The 19,413-nt window shown below is 36.4% G+C and overlaps 2 protein-coding genes across 2 annotated transcripts; one reads left to right on the forward strand and one right to left on the reverse strand.

The window, feature by feature from the left end:
* The first annotated feature begins 155 nt into the window (after window positions 1-155).
* LOC311075539 (uncharacterized protein) lies at window positions 156-7,410 on the forward strand. Its single transcript, XM_084103035.1, has 5 exons — window positions 156-429; window positions 3,075-3,166; window positions 4,744-5,208; window positions 5,505-5,713; window positions 6,628-7,410. The coding sequence occupies exons 3-5, from the start codon at window positions 4,932-4,934 to the stop codon at window positions 6,838-6,840; spliced, it is 699 nt and encodes a 232-aa protein (XP_083959161.1). The 5' UTR covers window positions 156-429; window positions 3,075-3,166; window positions 4,744-4,931; the 3' UTR covers window positions 6,841-7,410.
* A 7,154-nt stretch (window positions 7,411-14,564) lies between these two features.
* On the reverse strand, window positions 14,565-16,170 carry LOC311075024 (uncharacterized protein; the record flags this gene model as incomplete). The annotated part of the gene is made up of 4 exons (XM_084102079.1): window positions 14,565-14,958; window positions 15,133-15,287; window positions 15,870-16,054; window positions 16,155-16,170. 4 exons carry the CDS (start codon window positions 16,168-16,170, stop codon window positions 14,565-14,567), a joined length of 750 nt encoding a protein of 249 aa, XP_083958205.1.
* Window positions 16,171-19,413: the final 3,243 nt, after the last annotated feature.

The following is a 19,413-nucleotide window of genomic DNA, read 5'->3' on the forward strand; positions in this document are numbered from 1 at the left end:
TTTATATAGCATGTTAAAACTGTTACTTTTTGTGGGTGAGCAAAAACGCACCGTTTTGTGTCTGTTCCTTTAAATGCAAATGAGCTGCTGCTCCCAGCACAGGGGGTGGAGCTACAAGAGCTTGCACTTACACAAACATACTGGAGACATGCATCGACTAGTTTTGTCGACTGTATAAGGTTTCAGCAGTTCTCAGCTCAGCACACACAGGCCTATACTACGGTTCTCGAGTCAAGAACTGGTTGTTGCAGCAGTTCTCCAATCACCAGTACAGAACCAAGAACTGTTTCTTTCGGACACGTTCGATACGGAGAACCGATGAGCTGGAGAGACTGCTGAACCAAACTTTCTTTTGGCCAGCTGATGCTGCGCTGATACATGAGCACGGGTGAACCGAGGACTTAAATAAGGGGCCAACTTCGGCGAAATGTAAGTTTATTTTTGATTACAAAATGTCTTTATTTGATTTGAATGTATTTTTATCCGCCAGGATAATAGAATTGACGTCATTACGTGATGACGTAAAAGAACTGGTGAACCGGTTCATTGAAACAAACTGTCCGAAAGAACCGGTTTGCAGAAAAGAACCGGACTTACCATCACTATAAATCATGTTCCGGGGGCGGGGTTTATGTAAAATTTATGGTTGGTGATGTCACCCGGGGGGAATGTCCTGTATTCCCAACCAGCCATTTGTTGTAGTCCTTAAAAAGCAATTTCTTTAAAAGCAAATATCTCCCTTTGCTTTGAACTTTGAGCATTGCAACTTTGCAGATGTTGTTTATGCTCAAACAGCAACATTACACACCAACTAAAATTAAAAAAGTGAAATCATAATCAACCACCCCTTTAAAAAAGAATGGCTTTTTGAATGTTGAGATTTATTTACAACACAACATAGTCCTAAGATACAAAAGACAAAAAGGCACATTATTGAGCACACTATTCTAAACAGAGACGTGAACAGTCACGGAATCAATAAAAAGGAACACTTCAGTACACTACACTAGAGAAACATATATGGATTATCATATGTTACTTCAAATGTTATCATTCGTTATGACGTTATGAAATGAGATTGGAGTAAAAACATATAGCCTAATGTTTGGCGTGTTTTGCTTTCAAATTCACAGCGCAAGCGACCCAAACTTACAATGCTTTACATTATTGTGACCATATTAAATAAACATCTACGTTCGAACAGATATCCAAGAACACAGTATTTAACAGTATAACAGGTCTAAACATTATAATATTCATCATGTTAGTGTAACATACTAGTCTATTTTTATATCATGCTGTGTTTTATATTATCAAGCTTTAAACATCCTCTTGTCCTACATGTATATTCATTTAGCATTGAAAGGTTGCCTACAGTATCTGTATATAGTTCATATTTCAACATGTTCCTGTTGATTTCATACATTTTAGTCTGTCAGTCACCAGTTCAACAAGTGCAATGTAAAGTTTATGCAACAATAACACGCTAAAAATCTTATCTTCAAATCGCATCTTCTTCTGAGGTAAATCCAGTGTAAACTCACAGTGTGTCTTCCAAACTCAATGAAAAGCATAGGAATGATGAAGTTTGATTCTTTGTTTTGAGGCAATGAGGGCGTTTACAGGTTTGTGTTCCTTCACGTGGACTATTTGCATTTGAATTGCTTGTGCGTGTGGTCACAGAGTTATTGAGGACGCGCACAAGAGAAACTTTACATCTTGTTGCTCTAATACGGATTACTTAAACAGAGAGTATTTGTTTTTGATATGATTTACGTCATTTAACCCTCTGAGGTCGGCAAACGCGCCCGCGCGTTTTGCTGGATTTTCTTCACATTGTAGCACAATAAAATTAAATTACTTAAATATTTCTACTTTTGTATGTGTCCACTTACAATCAAATCAAAACATTGTGCTTTTGTAAAATAAAGAAAATAAACAGGGTGTGCGTTCTGCCTCCCTGTCGCGGTGAACTTTTTTTTCTTGAGCACGTCTATAAACTGAAACCAAACTCAGCGAATACTTGTCACACATTTATGAGCCATATACCTTTTTAAACATTTAAGTGTGTACTTTTAAATGATCGGATTCAAACTGAAAACAAATATTCTCTGTTTAAGTAATTTGTATAAAACCAACAAGATGTCCAGTATCTCAAACGCTTGCTCATTAGTTTAAATTTGACCACGCCCACGCGCGCAAAAGAGATTCACATGCAAATCTTCACATGGAACGCGAACGCGCTCATTACCTCAAAAACAAAGCACCAAAAAACTTCACAAGTCTCTGCTTTTCGTCGAATTTGAAAGACGCGCCGTGAGCTTACATTGGATTTACCTCAGAAGAAGAAGAAGAACGCGATTTGAAGACAAGAAAGATGTAAGGTAAGAAATTCTTACATTAGTTTGTTATTGTTGCATAAATTTCACATTGCAGTTGAACTGTTGCTAGATATATGGTGAATATTATAATATTTAGACCCGTGTTTACTGTTAAATACTGTGTTTGTGGATATCTGCTCAAACGTAGATATGTATATGGTAACCATAATGTTTCATATTTTGCACCGCGATCGCGTTTTAATGTATCATATTTTGGAACGCGATCGCGTTTGAATGTATCATATTTTGCAGCGCGATAGCGTTTTAATGTATCATATTTTGGAACGCGATCGCGTTTGAAAAGCAAAACACACCAAATGGCTTCATGTTTTTAGTATTATCTCATTTCATATCATCATAACGAATGGAAACATTTGAAGTAACATATGATAATCAATATATTTTTCTCTAGCTTAGTTGTTACTGAAATCTTTTGGAAGATTTACAGGCTGCTATAGGTTATTGTTATTATTATTTTATGCAGCACTGCGCATAGCTTATGCCTACAAGGCACAACAAACCTGGTGTTCATTATATTATATATTGTTGGAAACATTTGTGTGTGTGTGTGTGTGTGTGTATTCTGTGAATTTTAAAAAGCAATTTTAACCAGAAAAATCTAAAATTTATTCCCAAAATCGTGCAGGCCTTTCTCTTGATATCAGTATGTTCAATTATTTTTATTTTTTTCAGGGCCCAGATGCCACTGAGTCCTGCTGACTTCAACATTCACATGAGTCTCTGTACATGAACATGGTGAAAATCAAACACCTTGGAAATGAAAGGTATGTACAATGTTTTTAGGAATGGCACAAAGGACTTTGGATCATTGTTTTCAATAAGTGTTTTTTTGTCATTTGTTGTGTATCTTTGGATTAAGTTGTGTTGTAAATAAATCCAAACAATCAAACAGCCATTCTTTTTTAAATCTCCTCATTCTTTGTGCAAGCCTGATAGCTCCTAATAGGGCCGTTAGGGGAGGGTCTTTGTCTTTCTCAGGTGTGAAAAACTTACATATTAATGAGCTCCCGCATAACGCTTTCTCACACAAAACACGTCGTACAAGTTTTAAATCAATATATTGTCTTATCTGAATGAGCAGTCGGGGTGATTTTCACATAGTTTTAGAGCAAATATTCTAGGCTACGTGATACAATTTTCAAAAGTCTTGTTAAGAAATAATCAGTATGGGTTTCATGGCCTTATTTCAGTGAGAATTTTTTTTTGTATTTTCACAAACCACGCATAAATGTAATTATCTCAAAACTACAAACTTTTACATACATGCTGCTGATATATTATTGTAGCAGAGTTTGTGCTGAATACAGTGTAATCAGACTTTAGCCATGAAAATGTCACACAAGTAACAGAAATAAGCACAAATGTCAGAGCATGTCAGAACACCTCCAGGGCCCAGAAAACAGCTCAGACCCCAGAGGGTTAAAAACACTAGACACTTCAAGCTTTCTAAAACATGTCTCTCACTTTTGGGTGGCAAGTATTCGCTGAGTTACAGTTCATTTTCTGTCGCATTTCAGATTGAACATCACACTGAGAGAGACGGCAGAACGCGCATCATGTTTATTTTCTTTATTTTACGAAAAGCAGAACATTTCGTTTTTATGATGAGTGTACACAAATAAAAATAGATATTTAACAGTTTATTTAAAAATATAATTTAAAAATGTATAAAACTTGCCTGTATGGCAAAAATAGTTATTTTCAAAGTTATTTGAGCGTCTTTTGCACTGATGAGAAAAAAAGTGAGGTGATCGAACCGGCACGACCGCTGACCCCAGGGGGTTAAACAGATAAATTTACTTGAGAAACAATATCACATAAAAGTTTGCTTTCCAGTGGAAACTCGCACTGTGTCCTAGTCCTAGGCGCTAATGGGGAATGACTCAGCGTGACCAGAGACTGAAACACGTGTTTAAACGTGACAATAGTATTGGCCGGCTACAGCCTATGTCGTCACTAGTGCGACCGTGAGGTATAAGAAGGGCACCTAGAAAGCATGTCATCTAAATCTTCGTCTTTAGGAACTGTTTTGTTTGAGTATGTGATTGCGGTAAGAAAGCAATTTACTATAACTTGTGAAGCTAAGCGTTTTAAGAAGTGTGTGGATCCGTGTCCAAGATTTTTGCAACTCGATGACACACATGACTTGTGCATTACTTGTTTGGGTTTGCTTGCACTGTGAGCCTTTTATTGACCACCATAAGCAGTGCAGCTCTAAAGAGTAGTAACCTACTTACTCACTAACACAATAAAACGGAATAGCACCATATCTCTGACATTACACACAATGTACTCTAAATCCAATCACTGTAAGCATTCATCTATCTGAATGCACCTTCAGGTATGATCAACAAAACCAAAGTGTGGCTGCATGCACCAGTGATGTGATTCAAGAACAGAATGAGACTGAAGTAAGACAAACTCGACAATCTGTGGAGATGGAGAGGGCGAAGAAAGCAATGGCCAATCTTGAGGAGGAGCTGGAAAAAAAATGCCAAAGATATAGAGGAAATTGAGAAAAACAATCAAATGAAAAACTCTGAGATACAGAAATGCACTGTGAATGTTTCTGGAAAAAAACACAGTGTTGGTATTCTGTCCTCCTTGGTGCCACATTTTCCATCCTTTATTAATTCCATCTATAATGCTATCACTGCCCCTGGTGTTGATGGTAAAAAACATGATCTCAGTGCCGAACTGTCTCGTCTCACATCTGAAAAGAGAAAACTGCAAAACAAAGAGAACAAACTCCATGTCGAACTGATAGACCTTCAGCTGAAGTTGGACAGTTCCAACATGAAGCAGGGTAAGTGTCTGGTTTTATAGTTTAGAAAACAGATCTACTCTTTATCATATCTTCATTTAGGTTCTAGCCTTTGCTAATGCAGTACTTCAGATGTAACTGTGCTTACATCAAAGATCTGAATCATCTGAACATTCATAGAAATGTTAAAACATTTGAAAGAATAAATATAAAGTAAATGGCATCTGTATGTGTGCCAGAGTATCATGCTGTACACATTCACTAACACAAGTTTAAACAGTCTGAACGCTTGAACTGATCTCTCAGAAATCAGAATCTGCTGTATGTTGTTTCTCCAGGTTTCATCCAAGCCAGCCCTTCACACCTGAAGAATATCCAATCCTGTCTTTCTCAAATCCAGAAAATTCTTGTTCAGCTTAAAAAGTTTTGGGAGAAAGTGGGATGTGAGCTGGAGCGTCTGAAAAACAAGACCTTTGTTGATGAGGCTCTCATTGATGATCCTGACATGAGGGACCAGTTTCTGCAATCTATTGAAATAGCAGTAAAGGTAATTTAAAGTTGCCCTTGATTTATTATTCTTATTTAAAGTCTCAGAAGTTAAAACTATTCTTACAAACCTATATGTTTAATGAAGGGTTGCTGAGGCTGCATCTTTAATCTCTCCCTATTCTAAATATGTTGCACTATGTGGAGTTTCAGCCAATATAGTCCTAATTCTGAGTGAACAGGGTCATTTCCTAAGTAGGTCACTTTTTCATACTTATAATTATCATATTTTAAACTCATAATGATTTTTAGAGTACTGATGTACACCTGATGTTCCTATATTGCCCACAAGGGTCGGCAATCTAGGTCGCCATTGTAAATGAGAAAGTGTTCTCAATGTGCTCAAATGTTAAATAAAGGTTAAATAAATAAAATAAATGTAATCTAAAACAAAACAAAAAAACAAGATAATCTGTTCCTCAGATCTCTTCCCTGAGTGCAGAAACATGGCCATTGTGTTTCAAGAAACTAATGTATTTTCCAAGGTTAGGTACAAACTGTCCTGGTCAGATTTATTGGCACCCTTGGTAAATATGAGCTAAGAAGGCTGTGAAAATAAATTCATTGTTCATTGTTAATCATTTTGATCTTGTATTTAAAAAATGTACAAAAAAATAAATCGTATTATGATTTTTTTTTTCAAAGGATAGGCTTATGTGAGTTTTTTTAATTATTATTATTATTTTTTTTTTTAACAATGCAGATTTATTTTCACAGCTTTTTCCCCTCATATTTACCTAGGGTGCCAATAATTCTGACCCGGACTGTACTGTATAGTATATGCAATGACTTTCATTATGTAGAGTGTATTTAATGAGTGAGACAATTGAGTGATTTTAGGAATATTTTGAGTTTATGTGAATGTATTTTTAGTAAATGTGCTGTAAAAAAAATCTTGTGCCTTTAATCTTTCAGTTTTGGAATACATTTGGTCAAAACTGTCAGAAAGCAAGTAGAATCTTATACGTTCAGTCTAAGGATGCTTATCAGTTCCTGGAGACCAATCCTTCCTCACTCTCAGAGAGCCACTGGGAAGAGCAGTATAAGACTGTGATGAAGAAGCTGAATCAGATCAAGTTCCAGGAACCGTCCACAGCCGCCATCACTGAGTGGCATTCAGATATCTGATGCTTCCTCTCACACTTAAATGCTCCTTGCAATGATATTTAATACATACAGATTTTTTGTCATTTTAACTGCTTTAACTGTTTTAAAAAATACAATTAAATAAAAACTTATTTGTTAAGTTAAAATTCAGTAACTATACTTTGTCAATTTGATGTTATGTATGTTATTTCTATTTCTCGATTGTGTCTTTTGGTAAAATTGCTTTCATCATGTAAGAGCTTGTGGTCTGGTCACATGACTTATTTCAATGTAACACAATAAAGACAAAAGACATCAAAACATTTCATTGTAGCCAAATCATTCAGAAAATTATTATTTATACATTTGCAACTACATGTCAATTTACTACCAAATTACCAATTTTTTTACAATGAAGGGCCAAAACTCCAACTTCACTGAGGTCCGTGGGCTGAGAGTAAAAGTTGCATTATATCAAATTGTTGTATTCAATTTAAAGTCGTTAACACCTTGGTTCCCCTCATTTATAACTTTTCAAGTTTTCTAGTACAATGAAACTATTGCTGTTATTAATGATGTTTTAGTTACTTTTTAAACGCCAACTGACGTTTTAAAGAAAAAAAATGAAAATTGAAATAAAATAAAAAGAATCTTGAACATTTAAGAACCTAAGGGGCGGTTTCCCGGACAGGGTTTAAATTAAGCCAGGAGAAGGCCTTAATCTAGACTAGTTAATCATGGATTAAAAAATGGCTTTCTGAAACACAGATTAAGCACAGATTACTAACACCTGGACTATGGAGTCCTTAACTAAAATAAACCAGATTAATTTAAATCCAACTGTTCTAATCTGAATTAGCATGACATAGGTCGCCTATAAAACATGGAATAAACAAAGAAAAGCTTAAATAAAATTGAATGGAACTGAGAAGTAAATTAATGGAAAACAATGGCAGCAGAAAAAGACTGCAATAAAAAAACTGCACACATCAGCTGTGTAATAAAAGAAAGGAAAATAACACAAAACTGATTAATCATTGGTTCTTTCAGCATCTGTCGGGATCAGGACAGTTTAAACGCTGCAGAAGTCCTGGTCAGGCCAGTGTGCACATCGATGGACAGGAGTTGTCCCATATATCGACTTCAATTAAGTTATTCAACTGTTCTCGTAGTGATAGCTATAGGCCTATTTATAAAGAGCTTTCAAGTCATATCCCACCACACAGGTCTAATCCACATTTTAAGAGTTGGGTAACTCACAACTTTGGATTTTCCATGCACACTTGAGCTTTGTTTATTAACCAATTAGACTTTAAAATTTAGATGTTTGAAAACCACATAACTGACCCCAAACCAGGCCAAATTTTTGCCCAAAACCAATTTTTACCCACACAATCTAATTCAAAAACACCTCGCCAATCTGGCAACACTGATGTGCAGTTTTCTACAGTTTTGTTATTGCTGCCATCTTCTGGACGCCAGTTGGCAGTGCAGGATGAATAAAGGTGAAATGATGCCATAAAGAATCGCATGCACAGGGTAAGATTTGTGAAAGTGTACACAAGATTGCATGATTAAATTTGCATGAGCAAGAGAAGATTTGTAAAGGTGTAAAAAGCCTTTAAATTTTAAGGAAAAAAATATTTGCAGCATTTTACTGTTATTTGTAAGTGTAATTCATGTATTGTGAAACTGCAGCTTCATGCTAACGCAAAATAAATATGATCTGTATTTTTCTGACTTCCATTTTTCCCCTTTGTGTAAGCAACATTTTTCCACAGGTGTAAACACACCGTGTCCTGATTGGCTTATGATCCGATCTGCTTGATTGCATGTTAATGCCAGGTGTAAACGCAGCCTCTGATATTCCCAGCCATGACCAGTTTTACAGGCATTCAAGCATTCAGATAAGTCATCGATGTAAAGATTAAAAAGAACAGGGGACACAATTCCTCCATTGCTAACCCCAAAAGGTGCAGAAACTGTATTGCCCCATTTTATTTGCATCATCACCATGGTGGGCATACCAATAAAACTGAATTCTCAGAATATATTCCGGCACCAGCTTCAAAATAAAATAAATGTTCGTGGTTAACTCAATCAAAAGCTTTAGATGCATCAATAAAACCAAACCGGTTATCTGTAATAAACACATTTATCCTATCCAGCACAATCTTCTCTAGAACTTTAGACAAAATACTGGCTACCACTATGGGCCTGTAATTATCTAAACTACCCACCAGACCAGCTTTGTCCTTAATAACTGGAACTTACAAAACAGACATTGAATCTGTTAAAACACCATGAATCATAAAACCAGAAAAACAGAGAGCTAAAAGGCGAGCTAACCTCTTATTTCCATATTTAAGATGTTCAGCAGAGATATGATCTAGACCACTTGCTTTGTTGTCAGACAATTTGCTTATAGCTTGGTACGCCTCATGTGTCATTTACATTTACATTTATGCCTTTGGCAGACGCTTTTATCCAAAGCGACTTACATTACATTTCAAGGAACACATTTACATTCTTATCAGTTGTTGCTTTCCCTGGGAATCGAACCCATGACCTTGGCGTTACAATGCTATAGTGTTTGAGCTACGGGAAAACTTCATAATAATGAAAAACTTATCATAATCATTATTGTATCATTACCTTCAGTGTAGTCAACATTATATAATTCATTTTGCACACAATTAAAAAATGACAATAATGCTGTCTCCACAACTCTGCAATATTATCTACTCCAGAAACTCCATCTAGACTAGAGTACATGGAAGAGATATCCTGCAATTATTAGAAGTTCTCACTTCTTTCCAAAAATCAGCAATATTATTATTGAACAACTTCATGGCCATAGAATCAGCCCTCAGGGTTTGCTCATTTTTACAAATAAAGTGAATAGCATACTTATATCTAGCATTAGCAAGTTTCTTAAACTCAAGCTCAGGCTCTTGTCTGGGTCTGCCTGCCATAACCCATAATTTGGAAGCTTCCCTGGTTCTGTCAGGACCACTATCGTCAAATACGATTGACAATTAGCATACAGTTAGGATTGGTTACAGTTAGATCAGCAATAACCCTCCTTAGGGTAAACATAACAGAACCAACATGAATGTATGCAAATATATTTAATTCAAGATTTTAAAGTACAACATAATTCAAGAATTTATTCTGATTCAAGGGGAATGAGAAGGCCAAACCCTGACTGGAGACAGGAGGAGCTGGGGAGGGAGGAGGGTAATCAGCTCCTGAGAAACACGACACTAATACTGAAGGAGCTTATATATGTATATATGTATATATGAATACAGTGATAGAGTCGTATTCCTATAGAGGATCAGCTGAGAGTCACTGATGAGAGCTAGACTAATGTGGATTGATTACTCTGCCACATACTTGCTCCAGCCAGGTTTAATATTATTTACCTTACTCTTATATTTAAAATAGGGCTTACTACAATCATACAAAACATTTACCATATCTTTATACAGAGAGCAGATATCCCTCCCATGATTGACATCTTTACAGTTAACTTATTTTAAAGGCTATACCAGCAAGTTTACACCCAAAACATGTTCAGTATGACACTATGTCAGCAGTGAATGAATGTTGTAGTAATCCATCATTGTTCTGGTAAACTGTGTTAAAATCTTCCGCATAAGGGAGCTTATTCATTATCAGATTGTACAAGATAATATTTTGTAACCTGTATAATGTGACAATTTTTGTGCATCCAGTGACATCAAAAGTAGTTTGAGATGACGAGATATTTGCTGCAGAAACTTAAATCTTTGACTTCAGACCACCGGCGGCGCCAGGGGGGGGGTCTTGGGGGGTCTCGGGGGGTCTCAAGACCCTCCCAAAAAACGCCTTGCCCCCCCATTTGACCCCCCACCCCCTTCCTGATTAAAAAATATATATATCCGGGATAAAGATTTAAAAATGTTTCTCCACAAACTACGCAGAACAATAATAATTAATAATTTATTCGCCATATAAAAAAATATAAACATAAGAATCACTGCTACGCCCCATGAACGTCGCTGCGCCTTGCGTCATTGCGTTCAAGGCGCTGCCGTGAGCCCGCAAGAGCTGATACAGACTTTTTTCTCGCAATTGCGACTTTATATCACTCAATTCTGACTTTATAACACATACTTGCGAGTTTAAATCTCACAATTCTGACATCTTTTCTCACAATTGTGAGATATAAAGTCCAAAGGAAAAAAAGACGGACTTTTTTTTGTTTTACCTCAGAATAGTTTATATCTCACAATTCTGACTTTATAACACGCAATTGCGACTTTATATCACGCAATTCTGACTTTATATCTCCCAATTGCAACTTTATTTCTCAGAATTGTGACTTTATATATCACAATTCTGACTTCATATTTCGCAATTCTTAGAAAAAAAGTCACAATTCTGACTTGTGAGAAAAAAATTGTGAGAAAAAAAGTCAGAATTGTGAGAGAAAAAGTCGCAATTATAATTATTTATTTATTATTCAGTGGCGGAAGCTTCCATAGAGAATATACTATTTTGTAAATATGTTTTCTGTCATGGGTGTGGCTATGGCAATTAAAGTTGTTTAATAGCAGTAATATGCAGTTATTAGCCATGTCCACTGTATTTTTTTGTTGGTTTTCATGAGACCCCCTCTTGAAAGGACCAGGTTGCCCCCCCAATCAAAATTGTCTGGAGCCGCCACTGCTTCAGACATAAAAAAAGTTAAATTATTTAAAAAACACAAAAGTCAATAATGATGTTATCAAACTTTATTCATAGAAGCATTTGTCCATGTGTATCCATTCACGAAGAGTCTTTTTGCAAGAGCTCATAAAGAGGTGATGCATACAGAGAGGAGTATATAAAGAGTGTTTAGGCATTAAGTCAAGTCAAGTCAAGTCAAGTGTATTTATATAGCGCTTTTCACAATACAGATTGCATCAAAGCAGCTTCACAGCATTAAACCAAAATAATACAACAAAGTTTGTTTCTAGTGTAAATTTATTGATTGATAAAATTAAATTAATCTCCCCAAAATATCCCCAACTGAGCAAGCCAAAGGCAACAGTGGCAAGGAACCGAAAACTCCATCAGGTGACCCAATGGAGAAAAAAAACCTTGGGAGAACCCAGGCTCAATCAGGGGCCAGTTCTCCTCTGGCATTTATGAACTAGAGGCCAGATTGTAGTTTTAACAGTAAGATTTAAAATGTTATATGAATGCCTGGCTGAAGAGATGCGTCTTTAATCTAGTTTTAAACTGGGAGAGCGAGTCTGAGCAACGAACAGTATCAGGAAGGCTATTCCAGAGTTTCGGAGCTAAATGTGAAAATGCTCTCCCTCCTTTGGTGGATCTGGATATCCTAGGTAGCCTATGACCAAAAGCCTCGAAGTAAGTGATCTTAAAGAGCGCGATGGATTATAGGGTGATAGAAGATCCGTTAAATAGGCTGGAGCTAAGCCGTTTAGGGCTTTATAAGTCAGTAGCAATACCTTGTAATTAATACGGAACTTTATAGGTAACCAATGTAGAGATGATAAAATCGGTGTTATATGATCATATTTTCTTGATCTAGTAAGAACTCTAGCGGCGGCATTTTGGACTAACTGTAGCTTGTTTATTGAGGATGCAGGACAACCGGCTAATAAAGCATTACAGTAATCTAGTCTCGAGGTCATGAATGCATGAACTAACTTTTCTGCATCAGAAACTGATAGCATATTACGTAGCTTAGCAATGTTTCTAAGGTGGAAAAAGGCTGTTCTTGTAACATATGAAATATGATTTTCAAAAGACAGGTTGCAATCGAGTATAACACCCAGGTCTTTTACTGTAGAGGATAAAGTAACAGGACATCCTACGATGTTTAAATTGTATTGTGAGAGGTTTTGTGGGCGGTTTTTTGAACCGATAAGTATTACCTCTGTCTTGTCTGGATTTAATAAAAGAAAATTACGCGTCATCCAATCTTTGATATCTTTAACACATTCTGTCAATTTGGATAATTTAGCGTTTTCATCCGGCCATGATGAAATATATATTTGAGTGTCATCAGCATAACAATGGAAACTAATTCCATGTTTCCTTATAATATTTCCAAGTGGCAGCATATATATTGAGAATAACAGAGGGCCCAACACAGATCCCTGCGGCACTCCATAGTTTACTGGAGTTATGATCGATTTTTCTCCATTTAAAGAGACAAAATGGTAGCGGTCAGATAAGTATGATCTAAACCAGTTTAATGCTTGTCCTTGAACACCAGTATAATTTTGTAGTCGATCTAAGAGTATTGTGTGATCTATAGTATCGAACGCAGCACTTAGATCAAGTAAAACTAGTATTGAGATACAGCCTTGGTCAGAAGCTAAAAGTAAATCATTTGTGATTTTAACGAGCGCAGTTTCAGTGCTATGATGCGGCCTGAATCCTGACTGAAACTTTTCATAGATATCATTTTCTTGCAAGAAAGAGCCCAGTTGAGCGGACACAACTTTTTCTAGTATTTTAGACATAAATGGAAGATTTCAAATGGGTCTATAATTTGCTAGATTATTATGATCTAATTGTGGTTTCTTAATGAGAGGTTTTATAACTGCCAGTTTAAATGTTCTAGGAACATGACCTAAAGATAAAGATGAGTTAATAATATTGAGGAGAGGCTCTTCCAGTATAGGTAACACTTCTTTCAGTAGTTTAGTTGGTATAGGATCTAATAAACATGTTGTTGTTTTAGATGAAGTGATAAGTTTATTTAACTCTTTTTGTTCTATAGTTGTAAAGCATTGTAATTGTTCTTGAGGGGTGATAATTGAGGCTGAATTATACGGCGTGATTGAAGATTGAACGTTTACAATTGTGGTTCTGATGCTTTCTATTTTCTCAGTGAAGAAGTTAAATTAAGCAGAAAGGATTAAGCAGAAAGGATTACAGAACTCTGCAGTTTACAAGTACAGTGTTTAAAAAGGCTAAACATCATCATACCAGGTTACCAGCATCATGAGGCAGAAAACTCAAATAGGACGATGAGTGTGTGTGTCAGCGCTCTGTAGATCATTCAGAAATGGCAGGTGTAACAGAGGATGTCACACATTGTGGTGGGTCTATTTCCTCCAGTTTGTCCTTTACACTTTTGTACTGTATTTCCCACTGCTCCTTGGAGAGAGAGGAAGGACTGACCTCCAGAAACTTGTAGGCATCTTTGTTCTGGAGCTGAAACATGACAGATGCTCTTTTACAGCCTGCACCAAAACAGATCCAAGCCTGTGGAATTAAAACATTTACACAAGTCACATTAGACGAAACCTTAGTAATGGCTGGACAAAATGAGAGTGACATTTAGGAGGGAACAGCATTCCTCCAGCATTCCCACAGGGACAAATAGGTTTTTTTTTTTAGAATATCTTGTTTTTGTAATCATGTAAACATGAATTTTACCTCTTTGGCCATTTGGATTGATTCAAGAAAATCATCTTTATATTTGTCAAGTTTTTGGACAAAAGTTTCTCCAGCAAAGGTCTTCTTTTCCAGGGAGTCCAGCATTTGAGCAACACTCTCCCAGAAGTTTTTGAGCTGAACCAGAATGTCCTGAATTCTTGTCAAGCTTTTCTGAACTTCATTTAGATAGATGGTGTTGAGTATGGTATCTGCAGAGGGGAAATAAAGGTTTCAACAAGCCACACGTTCTCTCCCGTTCTTAAACTAGACTTGAATCTTGGCACAGTCTTAAGCATGACTTGTCATGTAAGTATACTTTAAACATAAAAGAAAACAGACTCACTGTCACCACTGGCTCTGGCAGCCTTCATCTGCTGATCCATCGTCTGGAGTTCGACCTTCCACTGCTTCTGTTTCAGGGCAGTCTTATCAGCGATGAGGGCATTCAGTTCAGCTTCAAGAGCCTTCAAATGTGCAGCATCTTTAGAATCATGTTCAGCATCATAAATGCTTTTAACAACTAGCCCGGTGAATGGAATGACTGCAGCGAAGATGCCGAGGCCTATTTTTGTTCGAGTTATGGATCTGACAAAATCTTGAATCTCTTGGCTTTTGCGGTTTATCTTTTCATCAAGCTCTTTTATGGTTTTCTGGAGTGTTGAAGCAACATCACTGGTGGCCGATACTACAGCTTCAATGTGTAAATCATACCTATACAATGTTGAAGAAATGTTGCTGTTAAATTAGCATTTTATAACAATGGGCTGTGTAACTAGCTTAAAAGTTTATCTTAAAATATATTCATACTTTTGCCTGATTATAGCAGTTGCATGTAGAAGAATAATTCAATTTTGAAATATGTTTTAATGAGGAAAATATTCTTACCTTTCCACTATCTTGTCCACATCAGTGATGATGTCTTTGATCCAGGCTTGCGCTTTTTCTAGGAATTCGACCGCCAGATCAGCATCATTTTTCTCCACAGCTTTCATCAACATGGGAAACAGCGACTGAACCAGGTTTTTACTGGTCAGAAAACACTGTGAGAAGGAAGAGACATAAGATCAAGTTTCTTAGACCTTAGAAAATGACAGTCACACTGATGGCGACGAAACATTCAGAACTCTTATTGCCTGTATTTGTCCTGTAAATATTTCTGAAATGCTGTTCATAATGCTGCTTGTTATTATAATTTTAAGTTTAAAGTTATAAAAATGTAAGAAATGTATTTATAAATTATGAGAAGAATATCAAACCAAGATGATGTGTATAAACTCTTATGTTAAAGTTTTTTTTTTCACATACATAATTTTTCACTTTTTAATGTCACTTTTTGAAATATCTGCCTTGTTTTATTTTTGTAACATTGATTATTTTCTCATCCAGTTTTTGATTTTTAGGAGACACTGCCTCCCTTGCCTCCTCGGTGGAAACGCCCCGTTACGTATTTATTTCAAAATAAGGGAGAGATTTAATCTCAATTTAATCTCTAGCTAAAAGACAAATATATGACATGCTATTTACTAGACCCTTCGAGTTTGGTAAACACAAATTTCTAGTTTTTAATTTCTTTCTAGGTGACAGATGAAAATACTGAATTCAAGAGAAATCTGAAACTGTACTTTCAACATAGTTGCATTAGAGGAGCCGAACAGAAGCCTGGTTTCCACAGCGCGACTCCTGATGATTCTCTCCAGGTCGGGGAAGTTGGCCAGGCACAGGTAAGAGAGATGGTAGAGAAGCGCTGTCTTTTGGGCCACAGGGACAAGATCTTGTACAAACGCTGGGCTCCACGGGGACACAGCCACTGGTGAAAAAAAACATTGTATATTTTTAAAGACTGAAAAGATCACATTGATGGCTGGTATTGTTTTCAAATCTATTTGATGAAATAAGATAATACTTGCTTTTGCTATCAGCCATCCTTAGTAGGTTTACACAAAAATTTGTCAATGAGTTCTCCTACAATGTACTGAAAGCAGAACAGATTTGTTTGGTTTAAAACATGAAAATTATTATAAAAATGTGAAGTAAAACTGACTTACCCTTTGTAAGTGGTATGGAGAACAATGTATCTGGTGCTTTTATACTAAAGCTATGACCACCGCCCTCAAGCAGGGGCGGAGCGGGGGCGGGCTAATTTGTTTTGTCAAAAGCCCCGAATCTTTTAGGTTTTTTAAAATAACTTCAACTTTGTTTCATTTCCTCTTAGTCTTAAACTTTTGACTGAATGAGAGATGCGCGACCGTTTCGATTTAAATAAATTTGTTTAGGCTTGGCGTTTAAAATAGGCTAAATGTTGTTTGTAATAAAGGGCACAATATAGGCTATTTTTATAGGCTATGTAGCCTATATTATTATAGCAACACATAGCCTACATGTTAATAGTGTTTATCATGTAAATGTTGTATTTTATTTACAGGTCTTTTACACTATTGCTGAATAGGCTAATATTAAAATGCGTTTTTTTATGACGATTTGACGCGCGAGCGTTTCTCTCTCAACATGATCCGGTGTGACTTGCATTCAGGTGCATGCGATTTATTTTCTGGCAAATACGGTCAGTTAAATTTTTTTGCTGTATTAGTACAAAATGCATAGAGTCGAGACCATTTGGGCAAAAAGCAAACAAACATATTGTGTTCATTACTCCCACCCACATTTGGGCTTAATCACTGTTATTTTTAGGGGGTCCTTTCTTGGCGCGCCTACTTTTGAAAGTCAACATTTAGATTATTTAACGTTAAATGCATTATATATGCCTGAGTCACTTTGGAATAAATCACAGCGTGTTTCATGATAAAACGTGACTTGGCCTATAGGCTACAGTCCGGAAAATAGGCTATAGGTTATAGCAAATTCAGACCAACTGCTGGTCTACACAGAGAAAAAGCCCTTAGGCTCTTCTGTTGTACCGAGCCATTCGTTAGTCTAGTTGTTTGATGAGAAAATTAAATGTAGCCTATAGTTGCAATACACGCGTTAAGTTTTGTAAGCTCCGTGCAACTGCTGCAGCGGACTATTATTAGGCTACTAGAATATTAGAAATCTAATACTCAAGCTGTTTTCTCATTTTTCTACTCTTAATATTAAATTAAAAAAAACGACTGAACGAAAGATACACGGATTCTCTTGAACCACCACAGCGTTTGCGGCAGAAAACTACTGCAGTGCAGCCAAAATGCTCTGTTCGACTTTTCTGAGATCCTTTACTCTTCCCTGTGGATGACCTGTGACCTACTTTCTGTAAGATCTGAATTTTTGAACTTGAATTTTTGAGATTGAATTTTAGAAAACTGAATTTGAAGTTCCGAATTTTTTCATCTTGAAAACTTGAATCTGTATTTTTTTTAAACTGAATATTGCAGTATAAGAATTCAGAACAAAAAAACTAGCTGTTTGAAAATACATGTCTATAAAATTCAGCCATAAAAACATTTCAATTTGTTAAATTTCAAATGTTCAATATTCGTTTAAAAAAAATCAAATTCAGAACTATTTAAACTACCACCTAAAATTCAATTTTGTTAGATTACACTTGCAAATAATTCAAATTTACACAATTCAAATAATTTTGTCATATTATAAGCTCCATACTAAGTAAGTACCTGAAATATTTTAAAACATGGTCTGTCGCCATACAATGATATTACAAGTACGTACGTACAATATTTGCTAGAAACTAGGGCTGCATGATTTGGGGAAAATGTCATATTGCGATAATTGAGGTCAATATTGCGATTGCGATATGCGATATAATAAACAAATGGTTTCATGAGTCAACTTGATTGGTTCTCAAGGAAAATAAATGCACACACAGATTAGTGATAATCTGCCTAAGAAAAAAGTTCTTTAGTCAAGAGCAGTGAGTGTTTTTCTCTGTTCCCTTTGTTCTTTGATTGACTTCAGCGACAGAGATAATTAGTGGCTACTGTGTACTGTCCCTTTAAGACCAGCCGCTACTGTCAGAGACGCGGATCTCACACGCGCCTCATTCTCTCACGAGTCACAACTCTTCACGTTCATTATAAGACTACTCTTATGTTATGAAGATACTCGACAAAAAGACATTTTGGCATAATTGTGTGTGTGTTATTGTTCGTTCAAGCTCGAAAGAGAACATTCTGGCATGCTGTTTTGTGCGCACGCACGATATTAGCGCGAGTCTTCCTGTGTGTCACAGTCAGGACATTCACAGGCAGCGCGTTCATTTTGGCATACATGTGTGTTGTTCGTTCTACAGCGAAAGAGAACTTGATACTGGCGCGCTGTCTGTACAATACTGGCTCGTCTATCTGTGGGTCGTGTGTGTGTGTGTGTGTGTATGTGTGTGTGTGTCAGGAGGACATTCACTAACAGCGCGTTCTTTTTTTGTCTTATCGCGCATGAATGGTTTAAAAGCATTTTCATGAATAAGAGCGGGATCATGTAGGCTAACTCTACCCAGATAGCAATTACATTTGGCCCGGATCCGTTTTAAGCCCCTTGCCTCCGTTTCTATCTTAGAGACGTTTTCTGATTGTGAACCAGATCCGTGCCAGATAGAGGTTTCAGCTTAAACATTCTAACTGCCATCAGTTCAGTATTTATATCATTTTACAGATCTGGCCCAGATCACTTTTCCCATAGGTAACCGAAAGACATTAGCTGTGTCTGACACTGATTTGGTCCAGATCTGCAATATGAATCTGAGCCGATACTGTTTTCACATAGGCTACACTGGTGTGGCCCGAATCTGTGATACATATCTGAGCCGACTGCATTTAAAAAAGGGCTAAAAACTGCTCTGGCCCATATCTGCAAAACGGATTTGAGCCAACACTGTTTTGACAGAGACTACCTGATGTGGACCACATCCAAAATACTTTTCTCAAACTGTGTGAAGAACTCCGTGGAATAAACATTTTCAAAACAACATGGTTACCTGTCTGCATATTTTTTTTTTCTATCTAGAGCACGAGATAAATGCATTGTCATTAAGCTGAGCAATATTATCAGTGTTCAAAAACTATACAGCAACATTTTGTGATGCTATAAGGTCCGTTACAGCACACACTGTAAAAAAAAGTGTAATTTTACAGGTAATTGTCTGTATTTGTTTACAGATTTTTACCATTTTGTCATTATTACAGCAAATATCTGTAAAATAAAAGGCTGTAATTTAAA

Source organism: Abramis brama (assembly GCF_963993115.1).
Source record: "Abramis brama genome assembly, chromosome: 24".
NCBI lineage: Eukaryota > Metazoa > Chordata > Actinopteri > Cypriniformes > Leuciscidae > Abramis > Abramis brama.